The 16,635-nt window shown below is 43.7% G+C and overlaps 1 protein-coding gene and 1 long non-coding RNA gene across 5 annotated transcripts in view; one reads left to right on the plus strand and one right to left on the minus strand.

The window, feature by feature from the left end:
• The window catches only part of SSBP2 (single stranded DNA binding protein 2), a 134,552-nt gene extending 121,982 nt beyond the window's left edge, over window positions 1-12,570 (plus strand). For all 4 annotated transcript variants that reach the window (XM_064405131.1, XM_064405132.1, XM_064405133.1 and 1 more), the window contains one exon: window positions 287-12,570. In XM_064405131.1, the coding sequence (XP_064261201.1) occupies window positions 287-316 (30 nt within the window). In that variant the 3' untranslated portion in view covers window positions 317-12,570. The remainder of the gene's footprint in view (window positions 1-286) is intronic.
• On the minus strand, window positions 6,751-16,432 carry LOC135291136 (uncharacterized). The gene is made up of 2 exons (XR_010354003.1): window positions 15,018-16,432; window positions 6,751-14,914 (listed from the first exon to the last, which is right to left on the minus strand). It is a non-coding gene; the product is annotated as an uncharacterized LOC135291136 (long non-coding RNA).
• Window positions 16,433-16,635: the final 203 nt, after the last annotated feature.

Here is a 16,635-nt window from a genome sequence, read left to right on the forward strand (position 1 = left end):
GTGTCGTTCAGCTAGCCATGAATGCAGCCAGTCCTCTTCAGACTAGGGGCCTGCCCAGGTAAATTCCCCAGTAGCCAGCAGTGAGATATTGGTTCATCATTGCCTTTGTCAGCAGAGGCATGAGAGAAGCAGAGCAGAAATTCTGGGGACAGAAACTGAGCTGCAGCACAAATTCAGGAGGGAGCTGAAGGAGCTCTGGAGCCGTTGCCGCAGCCCAGGTGTGGATGTGGCTGCCCGTGGGTGGGGGGAATGAGTGCTTGTTAAAATGTGGATTCCTCTTTTGCAGTACTCCCCTAGCATGACAATGAGTGTGTGACCCGTTCTCAAGTGTCGCCGTGAAGACCACAGTGAGTTGGCCCTCTCCAGAGAGCTACTGCAGAAGAAAATTATTCGTCCCAGTGTACAGTTTAACTAAAGGATCTCAGACACAATCAGACCCACCTGATTTTTTTTTTGTTTTTCTCCTACCATCTCCCCCGTTTTGTCAAGACAGTGGGTCCCAAACATGCTTGAGACAACCGCAAGGAGTGGCATGAGGGAAGTGCCCGAGGTGGAGCTGCCAGCGCCTGTCTGTGTGTGTACATGTGTGGGTCAGCGTGGGGTGTGTGTGTGTGACACGCAAGCACACACACACACTCAGACCCCAGGACACTGTAACATAGGATCACGTGACATCTTACGTAGAAATCAGAAGTAGGGACTTTTATTCCATTTCTTCTTTTTTTTTTTCACGTTTACATTTTAATTATTAAAATTTGCTTTCCCTCTCCCATCCTGAAATGTTTTATGTTGCATATATCACTGCTTTATAAGTTATTTTTTAAGTTGAACTCAAAGGATAAATCTTTTGATTTTGTTAGTGTCTGCCATTATGGATAGGAATAAAATTGCTTATACGAGCTTTCATTACCTTGTGTTTGATACCAGCTACCCTGTGAATCACAAATTGTACTGTCTCAAGAAATAGAAGAAAGCTCATCTTAATTTTTTGGAGAAATTTAATAACTTCCACCTAGTTTGGGGATTTTTTTTGATACTTTGCCTTTAAGAGAAAAAAAAAAGCACTGAAGGTTATTTTTCTTCTTTAATTGAAGCCTAATATCTGCAATATCTATTTTAAATGGAAGCCTGAATTTGATACAAGCTTCTCAGTTTATATAGAGTACTATAAGGTTACTGTAAGTGAGCTCCAATTGCTACAGAATCTAGCAATAAAGTGTCAGGGCTTCTCCCGCCCTTGGAATTGAATTTTCTATTTAGCATGGTCTTCTGTAGGGGTGGTAGTTAGTGGAAATACAGTAGAGTCCTTATCACCAAAACATTTTCCAACAACTGAAAATTATGTTTCCCATTTTCAGTGATTCTCAAACAAATATGGGCAATCTGTGCTCGTAATTATAAACAGTATTTCCCAAGCCCATTTAGAAAATCAGGTCACCCTGCTGTTTGGGTGTGTGTTTTCTGCCATATCTGCCAGAATTAATTCCCACAAAACTTTCCAGTCAGTAGCCTTGTTTTTCATTTTTGAGCCAAAATGCCATAGTGAACTTTTTATGACTACTAGCCTTGTTGTGAGGGTGTTACCTTTTGCCATGAACAAAAGAGGAACAAAGGTCTGGGCCCTTTTATAAGGAGGACATAGAGTTAGGTATAAAAGCTGGGGCCAGAGTGCAGAAAAAGGCCTAAAGGAAACACTTCTGGAAGCATTCCCATTTCTCTTCAGGCAGAGCTCTGAAACCAAGATTATGGTACATTTACTTAGCTCCTGATGATTTTCAGCTGCCCCAGGAAAACAAAGGTTTTCAGTGTGCAGTGATACAAAGGCTGATGATCAGCAGTGCAGGCACAAAGTGGCTCAGCAGAAATTGGTGCCACACACAAACAGCAAATTCCTCTCCTTGGACTTTAATCCAGAAAAGCCTTTCCGAGGAGGAGCAGCTCTGGGATGTGGTATATCCATGTGCAAGGGGGTTCTCTTTCATGAGCTTGTGGTAAACAAATATCACCCATATGTGATGGGCTTGTGATGGTAGCTGGATGTGTAAGGAATACTACAATCTCCAAGCTACTTTTTATTTCCATAGATTATGCATGTATGGTGTATGGAAATAAAAAGAATTAACATGTTACTCTCCTGTTAGGGCTATTCAAAGATTAAAGTCTCAGAGGATTGAAATTATGTTGAAGTATCAAAGATTTTGGTAGCTTTACTTTTTAGTAAGAACCACTTGATTAGATGTAAACATGGCCTAGATAGTCATTCTGTGGTTTTGTAGACTGTATTCTTATTGATTATGAAGGTCACATTAATTTGCTTCTCTTTGGAAAACACTGTGTTGCTGTCTCCAAAGATTCTGGAATACCCTGCTATTGGCTGAGTCACAAACACAAAATCAGGTGTAATTTCTTCAGACCCTTTGCTGTTGTCACTAACACCACTGGTGTGTCCCCATTACACCCAGAGTCCAGGTGTCCTGGCATTACCTGTGGGACCTTCCAGGGACCCTAGGGCTCTTTCTGCCCCAGTTCCAGTCAGATGGTGCCACTGCTGGTGGACTGAGGTAGATGGGAGCAGTGCTTCAAGTGCCAAAGCCCATTCCCAGGTCAGTGAGCTGTTGGGCACCTTGGAAGGATGGAAGTCTGACCTTTAAACCTGTGCATGGGACTGCTGACACAGATTGGATATCAATATTAAAACAGGTTATCCTCTTTTATACAGGAGCAAAATGTCCTTTCAGCACATAATTGACTGCATTTCTGGCACCCATGCAGCCCCACAGGCTGCAGCTGCTGTCACTGGTGCTTTGTCTGAGGCTTTACCCAGGCTTCTGGAGAGCCCTGGTGCTGCAGCTGAACCATTAGAAAACAACCTGTTGTACTAATTACTCAAATTCTAAAATACACCTTTGGATTATCTTTTTCTTAATATGCACAGGGCTTTTTGCTTGTTCATTTCTCTTTCCTTTGCTTACAAATCCTTGTAGGATTTTCATGGTATCTGGAGTATCAATGTGGGAAGAAAGACTATTCCCAAGCACTCAGTTTCTGCTCCCAGTTACATTTTTTATGCTCCAGATACCAGGAGCAATGTAACTGCTGTTTGGTTCTGTCCTTATGCAACAGCACTGATGACAATGTCAGAACTTGTCCAGCTCTAGTAGGATTTCTGTTTTAAGTGGTGCAGGGTAGATCTTCTCACACTGGGTTTTTAGATAGATCTTGCTCTTTAGTATAGAAGTAAATAGAAGGTGATTCTGTAAATGGGTATTTCAGGCAAGGTTGAAATAAGGCTTTCTAAAAGCAGAACTGATTAAATCTTAGAGTAGCAGAAATGGAGAGTAAGGGATTCTGTTATGCTGTGAGAACTCTTGCAAATATTTCAGCTTTGTAGAAAATCAGCTGAAACTGGATTCAGTTGTGACCTTCACAGTGAAACCAGGGTCTTACCTGCTGCTGAACCCTGTGGAAAGGAGTGCTCAGATCCAGATATATCTCCATATCATCCAGATTTTATTGCCATGTCTGAGAGTGGAGTAGTTTGAGGCAAGGAAGAAGCTGTCTGAATCACAGGTAAAGCATGTGGCCTGGCGTGCATTAACAAATTACCTGGATATTTGTATGTAGGGATTACATTACTTTCTTAACTATCTGAGAATGAGGAAAACCTGCAGTTTGGAATTTGCACTTCCAACCTCCAGAAATTCCATTTTTTTATTTGGAAGCCCTGTGGTTGCAGAGCCCTGCCCACCCAACCTGTCACATATTCAGAAACAACAATGACTTTCAGGCTTCCAGCCTGTTCCCCATAGTGTAGGATTACATGTTCCATGTCCCAGACATCCAGCTGTTCCTTTCCCTTCCAACAGGAATACCCAAAGACAAATATGTAGGCTAATCATTTATTTTAAATCATTCCACTTGTAAAGAAGTGAATAGAAGCTTGCTTCTTTAAGGGTGCATCAAAGGACAGGTTCTTGAACTGCTGAAAACCAATTGAATTTTCCTGTGTTCTGTGGCAATACTGCATGTGCCAGTGATTTGGAATTAGATTTAATGAAGGATCAGCTATTACAATATTTAGTGCTGATCACTTTATTCAAAATGATTTTTCAGCTGATACACGTTACACAGGATCCTATTTCTGTATCAGTTAATTATTAAGAGTTTTTCCCTGTTCCTGGTCAGCTCTGATCCATTGCTGTTGTCGTGGCTAAGTATGGACTGGATTCTTCACTATTTGACTCTACTCATTGGCATTTCAAGAATGTAAAATATACCTTAATGACATAAAGTACAGGTAAATTTAATTTTCTTTACTTCACATGAAGTGGTGATATAACTGTGGGTGCTGTCACAGACACACTTGGGTTTGCTCAGGCCTTAAGGATGGAAATCCTGACAAATCACATCTTTCAAATAAACCCCCCCTCAGCACTTTTATCTCACATTGAGGATCCAATTCTGATTTAGTGATTCAAAACAACTCTAGGAATTCAGAAAGAAATTGGTTAGTTAAAATTAGTTAAATTTTGTTGTATGCAGCTCTCTCTAATGTTCAGATAGTGGCACAGTTCTGTAAACTGCTGCTTGTGCCAGTCCTGCTGAAACTTTGATGAAACCATTCACATAAGGTCATTTTTTGGGTAGGATGATAGGATTTCACCCTAGTCTGGGTCAAAAATATAACTTACCTGTGGTGTAATATTATTTGGCAGATGTGGAAACTGAGTACATAGAGAAAAATACAGAGGGTCTGTTGAAATTACCAAAGTGATATATCAACCTGAAAAATGAGAAGAGAGAGTTTAAAATACTGCTTTGAGTGCACTCGTGTATAGTGTCTACATATTGGAAACAAATTGCAGTACCAAATCTAGAAAAGAGAAAAAAGGATCATTTACTCAGCACATGAAAAATCTTGTCCTGCCAACAGCTTCACCTTGATTTCAAATTGAGCCTGCACATAGTTAATTTTAAGCAGATCTAAGTACAGATAGTATCCTTCAGGAAATTAAAAAAGTAGAACTGTAATAATTAAAACCCATACTTGAACATGGACAGTCTAGAGCTCAAATTAAGTATTTCCTAAGCAGACATTATTTTACAGACTTTACCAGTGCAGATCCATGATTATGTATCAATAATACTGACATGCAGAGCAGATTTGGCTTTCTTCTGTTTCTTACTTTATTAGAGCTTTGTTCACTAGTACATGAACTATTTCTGTGAATTTGTTCTTTCATCTTGTTTTCAGTTGTGCAGCCATAGTTTCCCTCAACACAGCCAACAGCTTTGCAGTTTTACTCCAAACTTCTGTTTGGTTGCTGTTCTTCATTTAAGCTTAAAATGTGTAAGAAAGCCTCTCATGTAATAGGAAAACTTGCCATAAAAAATGTATAAAGGTTTTCTTGGGTACATGTTTTCAAATTTAATAAATGCAGTTTTCAGTTATATTTTGAAGTGGTCACTTTCTAGCCACTACTTCAGTTTTGTGTGCAAAAGAAATGGAGAGACAAAAAGAAAATAATCCTTTTTTTCTTTATTTTACTTCAGCATTGTAAACATTTGCTGAAAGACATGGTTTTGGGGAGATCAGATAAAAAAGAGATTTGCTGCCTAGTTGCTATAAATAATACATCTGGACTTCATGCTGAAAGCTCCTTCCCCGTCCCCAAAAGTGTACTGCTTGACATGTGAATTGTGTGACCTTGTACCAAGCCTAATTCACAAACAGCGGTTCAGTTTGCCTGGTCAGTGCTTTCCGTGTGTCTCGTGGAGGATTCAGGGTTCTGTGGTCTCGGAACAGGGACCGAGTGGTCGAGCAGGCTTGTTCCCAGGGTCAGGTGGCTCCGGAGTGGGCAAATATCCACCAGAAACAAGGTGTTCGTTCCTACCTCGCTGTTCTCTTGAGAACTTGCACAACTCTCTTGCCGTTAGGTTCTGGGGATCCCTTCAAGATTTTGCAATGCTGACAAGAGGCTGGATTTTGCTAAGAGACAATTCTGGCAATTTAGCGTCAGTTTTCATAGGGAAACAGCACAAAACATGGGGATTTTGAAAGGTGATGTGTTCTCAATAGCCTGGGTGAGACTGTACAGTCTAGGAGTTTGGGCTATTATGGATACTGAAATCTTCAGTAATTGCTTTTGATGGGAAGAAGCATTGTTGTGGAGCAACTGCTCTGATCCATGAGGAGTCACATTGTCACCTGGATGAACTGGATATTTTAGGCTTCACTTCTGATGTTTTAATCTTCATGTTTTACCCTCTCTCACTTGGACTTCCCCAGTAAATGTACTGTGCCTGATCTTTGCACAAAAATTAGAGCATTTTGCCCAACAAGCATGCAGGAAGTGTTCATAACTGCAACTAGAGCCCTGCTGTCAAGAGTTTATTTCATTAATAGAGAGGAATTGAGTGTAACTCCAGATAAGGAGTGGCAGTGCAGCATCCTGAGAGCTCTCACTGCTCAAGATCAGGACAGCTAGCATGCCACAAACTCAAAATTAGATGGTTCCTAACAATGATACAAAATAACTTGAAAGAAAAGCTGGTTTTTGTCTTGCAGATTGGATGAAAATAAAATCCCAAATACGGGATATATTTAATTGAGGTAGAAATTTATTAAAGCTCTCTGTAACACAGGTACAGAGCACATCCAGTGGTTTAGTGGGAAAGCAAAGTGGTGTTACTAAATTGTTGTCAATAAACATAGCATCCAAAAGCAGGTATAAGCTATTTTCAAATTCATTTTTATGTTTGTTTTTTTTTTTTTTCTGGTTATGTTGTAGTTGTGATTTGATTTGCATTTACATTGATGGATAAGGAAGAGAACACAAGTTCCCAAAGTAGGGCTGGAATGAATTTGGGCTAGAATTAGAGACATGGAAGAGTGGTGTGAGTAAAGCTGGAGTTTTCTGTCAGTTATAAATCAAGTGAATTTTTATATTACTATTTTTCCAGGACAACAAGCATCCACACCATAAACTTTGGCTCTGTCATGGCTGTTTGAGAAGTGTGAATCCAATTGCTGTGTGTGCTTGGACACCAGTTTTGAGGGTTTTTTTGTTTTTGTTTTTTTTTGCAAGTATCCCCTTGGAGTGCATCTACTTTGTGCATGTTTGGCTAAAACCACAACAACAAACCACTTTTGTTTTTATGGATTGCTGCACACGCATCTGGTTCTGGTGGAAAGAGGAGGAAGTTTTGTTAGCTGGTGGGTTAGCATATTTATGTGAATTACTTACAGCATTGGTAAACTACTGTCAACTTTGTTCACATTGCACAAGATACTCTGTGTTGTCTGTTGCTGGTGTTATAACCTCAGTGATCCATGCATATCCTGTAAATTCCTGTAGGTTCTGTGTAAGAAATCTTGCCACCACTGCTTGCTACTGTAAATTCTTGTTTTGAAGCAGGAGGTGGCATTTGACTGTACAGCCATGTGTATATTATACTGCACCAGTCCTTGTTCTGTCCTCTGAACTCGCTGTCCACATCGAGTTGAAGCTCTGTTAAGCACGCTTAGTGGTTTCAGAATTTATTTCAAACAGCAGATCTATAAGCCATTTACAGAACTATTAAATGTAATGTACAAGAATTCAACCCAGTTCATATCCTTCTCTGAGAGCTTGGGGTTGGATTGCAGCAGGCAGCTGCAGGTTTTGTGGTGTCCCAGGTGCCTGTGCCTGCACACCTGAGAGGTGTCACAGCTGTGCAGTGTCCCCTGCAGAGGGGTGTCCCAGGCACAGCACCTGGGCAGGCTGCTCCTCACAAAGATGTGTTTTTTATTCCCCACAAGCTGCAGCAGTGCCAAGACAGAAGCCCATCTCTAGGGCCATTCGAGAGGCACAGCACTGCCTGCATTGTGTCCTCATCCCCACCCACTGCAGGCTGTACCTGAGGTGGTGTTTAAAGGAGATTTGAACTCTCTGTCTGGTTACCAAGAGAGGAAAATAACCTGAATTCTGGGACTCTGCATTCTTTTTTTACAGTATTTTATGATATACAACAAAGACCTGAAAATGTCTGTGTGTTCTTTGCTGGTTTCTGACATCAGAATTTCAAGTCCTGTCTAGTCTGAAAGGCAATGATGGGAGAAGCGAAGAAGCTTGGAAAGTTGAAGGGGATTCTTACTTGGATTACTTTAACTTCTGTGTTTCTATTGATAGTTTAATTAAATGAGTAGGCTAATCTTTAGAATCAAGGCAGTCTTAATGACTTTGCACCTTCACCCTTTCATGTAAGACTTTGAGAACTTGCAATAAGTGTTCCTCATGCTTACAGTCCGATTTGTAGATAAATTCCCTCTATTTCTAAGATCAAAAAATATTTCTACAGTTACTTTAGCCCTTCACAGAGAACAACAGGGCAATCCCTGTCCCATAATCCCAAGTATTTGTAGGTGTATTTTAGACAAAGAATGACTTTCAACATCATAAATGAAACTATTGTTCAATATTCCAGTCTCTGGAAGTAAAGGAAACCTCAGTAATTTTGCAAACCAGCAAGAATGAAACTTGTCTATATAAATACTAATGTAGAAAGTGCATGCAAAACTTGATACTGCCTCTGACCTTAATCGTTACTATTGATACTATTGGGGATCTCACAAATGTGTGTTTCAGAACGCTGTATTTCTCCTCAGTGTGTGCTTCATCCTCATTTCCGACAGCTCCTGCCAAGAGCCAGCCCATGCCGTGGCCAAAGCGTGGGGATGCACAGCTCCCACAGCACCACACATACGTGAGCATGAGTGCGTGTTGTGTTAGGATGAGTAACAACTCCGGCTGCAAGCCCCTCCAGACCCTGTGTGCAGCTCCAGGGCAGCCTCTGGGGTGTCTGGGAGGGCTGCAGTCCCGTGCACCCGAGCTGCCTGGCTGGCCCATCCCAGGCGGCTCCGGGTGCTGCTCTGGGGGATTGTCATGAACTCAAGCCTCACTGTGTGACGTGTGATGAGCTCCTTGCCAGAGCTGCAGAGGCGCAGGTGGTGTGGGTCACTGACCCAGAGCGTGTCTGGCTGGGAGCCTCAGACAGGGCTGTGACAGACTGGATTGTCATGGTGATACTGTGCCACCACATCAGACTTGTTTCCGCTCCATGCTGTGGCCTGATTCATCCTGCCCTAATTTCAGCTGGCTAAAAATTACCTGCTGGGTCTTGTGTGTAAGTCAGAGGAGGGACACAAGTGGAGAGATTGCATTATGGCATCATTTGCCCTCACCACTGATGAACAGCTGGAATTAGGTGGGATGAATCCAAGTGTGTACAATTGGCTTCTCACACCTCTACACAAACGTGTATTTGTTTGAGCTTGGAATGGGCAAGAATAATGCAGCTCCTTTGAACCTGAATCCAAGTGTCTTACAGATGACTTTTCTGAATTCAATCTCAAGCATGATATTTCTGCCCTGTAGTGCTGTTTTCTGTATTTTTACTTTGATTGTAATCAACAGCTGTAGCGTGAACTTGCAAATTGTTGGAACAATTCTAGAGTGATGATCCCTGCCTAGGAAACCGCACCTTCATTTCTTAGAGTGGGCTTCCTTGTTAGAGTGGGCTTCCTTGTTACCTGCACTGATCTTCTTTAGAAGCAACACAGGGAAAAACCATTGTATAGATCAATCAACACCAGCAATAGCATATGCAGCTTTTAAATTCAGCTGTGAGCTTGTAACTAAGGTATTAATGCTCATACTTTCCAGTTGTGGCTAAAGATTCCTTTCCTGACAGGTTCAAGGAATAGATCTAGGAGGTTATGGTTGAGGATTGTGAGAACATGTGTAGTAATGGCAGTTTATGATAGGTTTTTTTGGGGAAACACGCAATAAAACGTGTTGGGATTCGGTGTTTTGGTTTGGAGATAAGGGAATACCCCATGTCAGAAAGAGCAGATCTGCAGGCAGCGTTACTGTGGGTTAGCAGAGCCTGCTTCCAGCAGGTTCCTCCTCATTCCCCTGGACACCTTCCCCGTTACCTGCGGTACGAAATCCTGGCAGCAGTCGTGCTAGTTGTTGTGGCGAGCTGAGGAACAGCTCCAGGTCCAAACTCAAATGCTGTAGCTGCACCTTTCACCTTCATCGAGCTTCCACATTCTCAGAGCTGGGCTGGGACAGCAGGCGCCTCCACAGCTGCCCTGTAATTTCATCACACAAAAGTGGGTGTCAGTTTTTCAGTTTAACAGCAGCAGTATTGATCCATTCTCTTAATTTCCTAAGTTGTGAGTCATTTGCTGTTGGAAATGATACAGATCTTGTGTAGCTGTGAGTAGAGAAATTGAGATTTGTTTCTTAAGATGAGGTGGTACAATTCCTGCTCTGCTGTTCAATATTTTTGAGTGCTGAAGGTAACCAAAATGCTACTTTCATGGATTATCTCAGCCTCAGCTCTGCATGAAAATGGGTATGAAATTCCAGTTGCTGTTCCTGGTTTCTCTGTGAATTCTGAGCCAAAGGTAAAGCAGTGGCAAAGGTTGTTGTGGCACTCACTGACACCTTTTCAGATGCATAAAGCCATTCTGTCTGTCATCTGAGGGTGTTCCAGTTTTCTCACTGGGTCACCGTGTTGTTGTCAGCCAGTGGAGGAAAGGTGGATGAGCTCACCACCTGGGAAAGAGTAGAAATGTAGCAAGCAATGAGCTATGTTCTCCAACAGTCCTTTATTTGTAGAGCTTCACTTCAAATTAACATTTGTACCTTCAGTTGTTATTGTACCATTCACTATCTTGAGGTGGTATGAGCAGAAATTTATGAATATATATAATTTACCAGAAATATAGGCTTGTATTGTGCCTTTGTAATTCTCTTCAGCTTCAGTATGTAAACGCTACGAGCAGACAAACTTCCTCCCTCTTTTGGGGTGTTCTTTACTGCAGCAGTAGCTGATGGCTTCATCAATATTGGCTCTTTTAGTCTTCTGGGGCTAACATTTCTGTTTCTCTGAGTGAAAATGCCATAGTGCCCTCAGCAGACATAAGCACAATGACATGACACTGCAGTGCATGCTGTCTCTTAGCTTCTCTCTACACGTGCTTGCATGTTGGAAGATCTGAAGAGCTGCTGTATAAATTGCTACATTATTTACCCAATACAGGTGGTCTTCCGCATCCCTTTTTTGCTCAAAACTCCCGTTAACTCAGAAGTTAGTGATGGCTCAAAGGGGGGTTTTGGAAGCACAAAGGATGCAGGAAGCAACTCCTCAGTAGTTTACAGGCTGCTATAAATGTCTTTTCAGCAACGAAATGTAGCATTTTAGCAGTAATTTCCTAGAGAAAACACTGAGCGTGCTTATCACTTAAGATTTTAAGGAAAAAAGTGTCAGACTGTGTAATTGTATCTCATATAATTTTGACACTTAACCAGTTTTATCTACATGTTCATGCTATACCAACCAACACAGACCTGAAAGGTGACAGCCATGTTTTTGTTACACAAGAAGTCACAGTTTTCCAGAGGTTCTGTTTTGAATTTTTGCTTCTTTACCACATTTTCACTGCAGAGGTATTTTTCTATATAGTTACCTGAGGCTTCCTTTCACCAACCAAAAGAGTCTGTAGCCCTCTGCACTGTGAAAGGCAAAGCCCTGTGGAGAGACAGGGGCTTTGCACTTGCCCAGCAAATTAGCAGAAATTTCACCCAAGCCATAAAAGCCTCTTATGTTAATCTCTGTTTATGTAATTAAAGCAATTAGGGATAGGAGCTTCAGGAATAATGAGGTCTCTCTATCCTCCATTTACTCTCTCTGTGCTTCATAGGGATTTAAGGGTTCTTTTTTCAAGGCTCAGCTGTGTCTCTTCAAGCCAGTGCAGCCTAAGCATCGTGTGAGATGCAGTTTGTGGAGATAGCATTGGAGCGTGAAAGATTTACTTCTGGTAGCAAGGAAAAACTCCTGTCCCTGTGGACATGGACACTTGCAAACAAGTCTGATACCGAGAATTAAAACAAATGCTTTCAAGATGGTACCAGTACATCAGACTCTGTTCTACAGTGGGGTTTTTAGCTTTTGTCATTTGTATTTTATTTTGTGAAAAAAGGAGTTGGGGGGATCTCAGATCACATGGGGAATATTAGAAGTATATCACTCAACAATCATTTTATAAAGTCTAACTTCAAAATGCACTATGATTTATTACAAAAGTATATTTTCTTCTGTTTTTCGACATGGTGGTTCCATTTTGTGATAAGTTAAACTCAGCAGTTAATTTGTTGCACTGCCTGGCTGCATGAATTCATCCAGTGTACATACGTACCTGTGCAGCATTACTTTTGGGGTTTGTATTTGAATTTGCAGTATTGATTATTATTTTTGTATTTTACTTTGCCTCTGTTATTGGAATTGTAGTAAACATAATTTATACATATGATTTTACAACTGTTTTGCAACTGAAAAGTCTCCTTTAAATTGTAAAGTTTTATTGATGGATACTCATTAAAATGGTATAAGAATTATATTAACAATTGTTTTGTGTTTTGATGCTCTCTGTATATAAATATATGTCTATTTATCTGTTTAATGGTGCTTGTGTCTTGCAATTTTGGATACATTTTAGAATAAAGTTTCATTTTACAAGAAGTAGTTGTATTTTCACAAGCTGTGTCCCAAAAAAACCCTGCAGCCAAACACCGTTTTTCCATAAATAATCAGGGTTATGAAAAAAAATACAGACAGAAAACATTAATAACTTCCAGCAGTAATACATTTGTTTCTGGAGCACAGAAGTGTGCTACCTACAGAAATGCACAGCTCTATACTGCAGTTGATTTACTGCAGTAGCTGACATCTGTATCTAAAACATTCCCAAAACTATGCATTTTGGAACACTTCTTGCTAGCTTTAATGACTTCACTTTACAGATTTATTCACATCTAAGACTGAGCTTGTCATTTATTAGTTAATAATAGATTGAAATGCACAAAAGGTGCTTCCACAAAGGCTGCTTTAGGTCCAGTACCTCGGTGATGCCACAGGTGCTGCTGTAGCTGTGCATAAAAAGTACTTCTTAAGTGGGAAACCATTATTAGTGAACTACCCTAATAATTAACCAACACCAAACCCACCACACTCTTTAGTACATCAGCCAGGAAATCTCAATTTAACAAAGCAAAACCACTGCACAAAATTAGTGTTTCAAACCGAAACCACCACACTGGTGCCAGCAGCTTAACTTCTCTTTCCCAGCAGTGAAAGGAGAACAGTACTGACCTGGCAGATGTTACCTGAGCTGTAAAACACTGCTTTAGCCCAATGGAGACTGTAAGGAACTACAACAGTCAGTTTCAGTGGTTCCTTTGCAGTCCATTACGCTCCTTTAGCTCCTATCTCCTGTAGCTGGAGGGCAGAGTAAATGCAGCTTGTGAAAGCAGAGAATCAGTCGTTTGGGAAAGCTCATTTTAGAGTGAGTTCCCTGGCTGCACTGCCAGGTGTGTCTGCCATGGGCAGTGCTGATTTGTGTCCCTGCTCCCCAGAGATCACCTCCTGGATGAATCCAAGGCCAAGAGCTACGTGCACATCAGAGGTGTGACTTTGGAGCAGCAGCTTTTCTTGCTCCAGCTGCTCCTCTTTCCCCTCACCCCCACGCTGCAGGCTTTTCACGTGAGCAGATTTCGATTTCACTTTTCCCCCCTGTGATTCCAGCAGCTCTGCAGCTCCTCATCTCAGCGCAAACAAGAGATCTATACCAGGCCAGGCACCTGATCACTGGGACTGTGTTAACAGAACCACAAACAGCATTATCTTAGAGAATGTCCCAGCGTGACAAGGTAAACCTGAAAACAAATTTACACATTACTGGCCTAGGCAGGCAAAATATAAAGTAAGGGTTTTTTGTAATAGGAAAAGGTTGAGTTCTCTTTACAGACCATTTCTTCTGGTATCTAGGATCCACAGTGTGAGAAACTGATAATCTGAGGTTTTGTCATCTGGATTGAGCAGTTGAGGATGGGGAAAACACTCGGTGCAAACCTTTTATAGACTCCCTTCAGAGAGCAAGGCCAAGGTATCTCACTGCCATGGCAGTCTGGGTTTTCCCTTCACAGAAGCCAGAGAAGGAGAGTATTCATATACATATATATAATTATTTTTTTATGCAACAGAATGAAAATAAATGTAGGGAACAGCACAACATGCTGATTTTCAGAGCCAGTACCTTCTGAAATGTAACAAGTGAGGTGATACAGCCATGGTGTTGCTTGATAAAAAGAGTGTGTGCATAGAAACAGAGATAGTGCTACAGCAGTGCAGTGACAGCAACAGACCATGTGGGCAGAGAGCCCCTACTGCACTGAGAAACTCGGTTAAAATTCAAATTTTCCTGGCTGTTATAGGTTAAAGCTGGATCTTTAACAATGTTTAAATGAACAAGTGTTCACGATGTAAACTCATGCATGTTTCTGAGAAACATGATAAGCCCTCTCTGGAACAGTAACTACCAAGAGGAAAGGTTGTAAGAAGGAGCTACAGAAAAGTATTGCTGCTGCGTTGAAACCACACACACAATGGCCAAATACAAGCCTGGCATTCTTTCCTGAAAACCATTTACAGTTTATACCCTCTGCTACATTGCAGTAGAACCTCTGCCTCACCAAGGGCTGGCCAGCCCAGGCACTGAGCATCCCCAAAGAGGCCGAGCCTTCAGCAGCAATAACACTGTATCCATGGCAAAAGTAAAACCGTGACCCTCCTGACAGCTCCGAAGCGATTGCTCTGCTCTTCCTCAGCAGAGCTTGTGTTTTCACGGGCAGCAGTATCCTTACCAGCCGTGTGAGGAGGAGGTAAGAGAAGGAGCTCTCTGTGGGCTCTCGAGCTGTTGACTCCTGCAGGAATACGTGGCCACAGAGGTGGGAATCCAAGCATCCATGGTGGAAGTGCCAGTGCTTCCCCTGCCTCTGGCATGGGAATGTGAGCACCCTGGATGCATCTGCTGGGATGTCACGTTGGTGATGAGAGGGCAAGGCTCCAAAAGAGAAATAAAAATTAAAACACCAGCTAGATTTGAGGCATTTCAGTGAGAGTGGACACACCAAACCTAGCAGTGGCTGGTGCCAGGCCGTGAGGTGATCTCAGGAGTCCTGGGACAGGAGTGGAGGGAACATCCAGTCCCTGGTGTCCTGGACACAACCACCTTCACTGGAACTGCTCAGCGGGGAGAGATGAAGGCTGTGGGGAGACCTGAGAGCACCCTCCAGTACCTAAAGGGTCTAAAGAGAGACTTTGTACCAGGGCAGACAGTGGCAGAACAAGGGGGAATGGCTTCAAACCGAGGTTGTAGGTGGAGATGGGATCTTGGGAATGGGAATTGTTCCCTGACAGGGTGGGCAGGGCTGGCACAGGGTGCCCAGAGCAGCTGGGGCTGCCCCTGGATCCCTGGCAGTGCCCAAGGCCAGGCTGGACACTGGGGCTGGAGCAGCCTGGCACAGGGGAAGGTGTCCCTGCCATGGCTGGGGTGGCACTGGGTGGGATTTAGGGTCCCTTCCAGCCCAAACCACTCCATGATTCCCCTCAGCAGGGGCACCCCACCCTCTCATCCCAAACACCCCCTTACTCACATCCCTTTTCCCTCACCCCTGCTACCTCTATCTCCTCAGCTCCAGACACTTCTCTTCCCCTCAGCACCTCACCCCCGGCCCCACATCCTCACACGCCCTTTCCCCTCAGCCCCATCCCACTCTTTCCTTCATCCCAGGTACCCCTTTATCCCTCACCCCGGGCTCCTTTTCCCCTCATCCTGACCACCCCTTACCCTTCTCCCCGGGCTCTTTCATCCCATCCCAGGCTCTGTTCCCCCTTTCCCCGGGCTCCCTTTCCCCTCATTTCCTCAGTTTCCTTCCCCTCAGCCCGGGCTCTCTTTCCCCTCACTCTGGGCTCTCTGTCCTCTCACATCCCCTCACCCCGGACTTTCTTTCCCCTCAGCCCGGGCTCCCTTTTTCCCTCATCCCCTCAGCCTGGACTCTCTTTCCCTTCATCCTCTCACAGCCCTGGTTCCCTTTCCCCTCATCCCCTCAGCTTCCTTCTCCTCACCCCGGGCTTTCCTTCCCTTCATCCCGTCAGCCCGGGCTGTCTTCCCACTGAGCCCGGGCTCCTTTTCCCCTCAGCTCGGGCTTCCTTTCCCTTCATCCCCTCACTCTGGGCTCCCCTTCTTCTCATCCCCTCACCTCAAGCTCTCTTTCTGCTCATCCCGAGCTCCCTTTCCCCTTATCCCCTCAGCCCGGGCTCTCTTTCCTCTCATCCCCTCACCCCGGGCTTTCTTTCCCTTCATCCCCTCACCCCGGGCTCTCTGTCCCCTCAGCCCGGGCTCCTTTTCCCTTCACTCCGGGCTCCTTTTCCCTTCACTCCGGGCTCCCTTTCCCCTCACTCCGGGCTCCCTTTCCCCTCAGCCCGGGCTCCCTTTCCCCTCAGCCCGGGCTCCCTTTCCCTTCATTCCCCTCACTCCGGGCTCCCTTTCCCCTCAGCCCGGGCTCCCTTTCCCCCTCAGCCCGGACTCCCTTTCCCCTCATCCCCTCAGCCCGGGCTCCCTTTCCCCTCAGCCCGGGCTCCCTTTCCCCTCAGCCCGGGCTCCCTTTCCCCTCAGCCCGGGCTCCCTTTCCCCTCATTCCCCTCACTCCGGGCTCCCTTTCCCCTCATCCCCTCAGCCCGGGCTCC

The sequence above is a fragment of the Passer domesticus genome, chromosome Z (genome assembly GCF_036417665.1).
Source record: "Passer domesticus isolate bPasDom1 chromosome Z, bPasDom1.hap1, whole genome shotgun sequence".
Lineage (NCBI taxonomy): Eukaryota > Metazoa > Chordata > Aves > Passeriformes > Passeridae > Passer > Passer domesticus.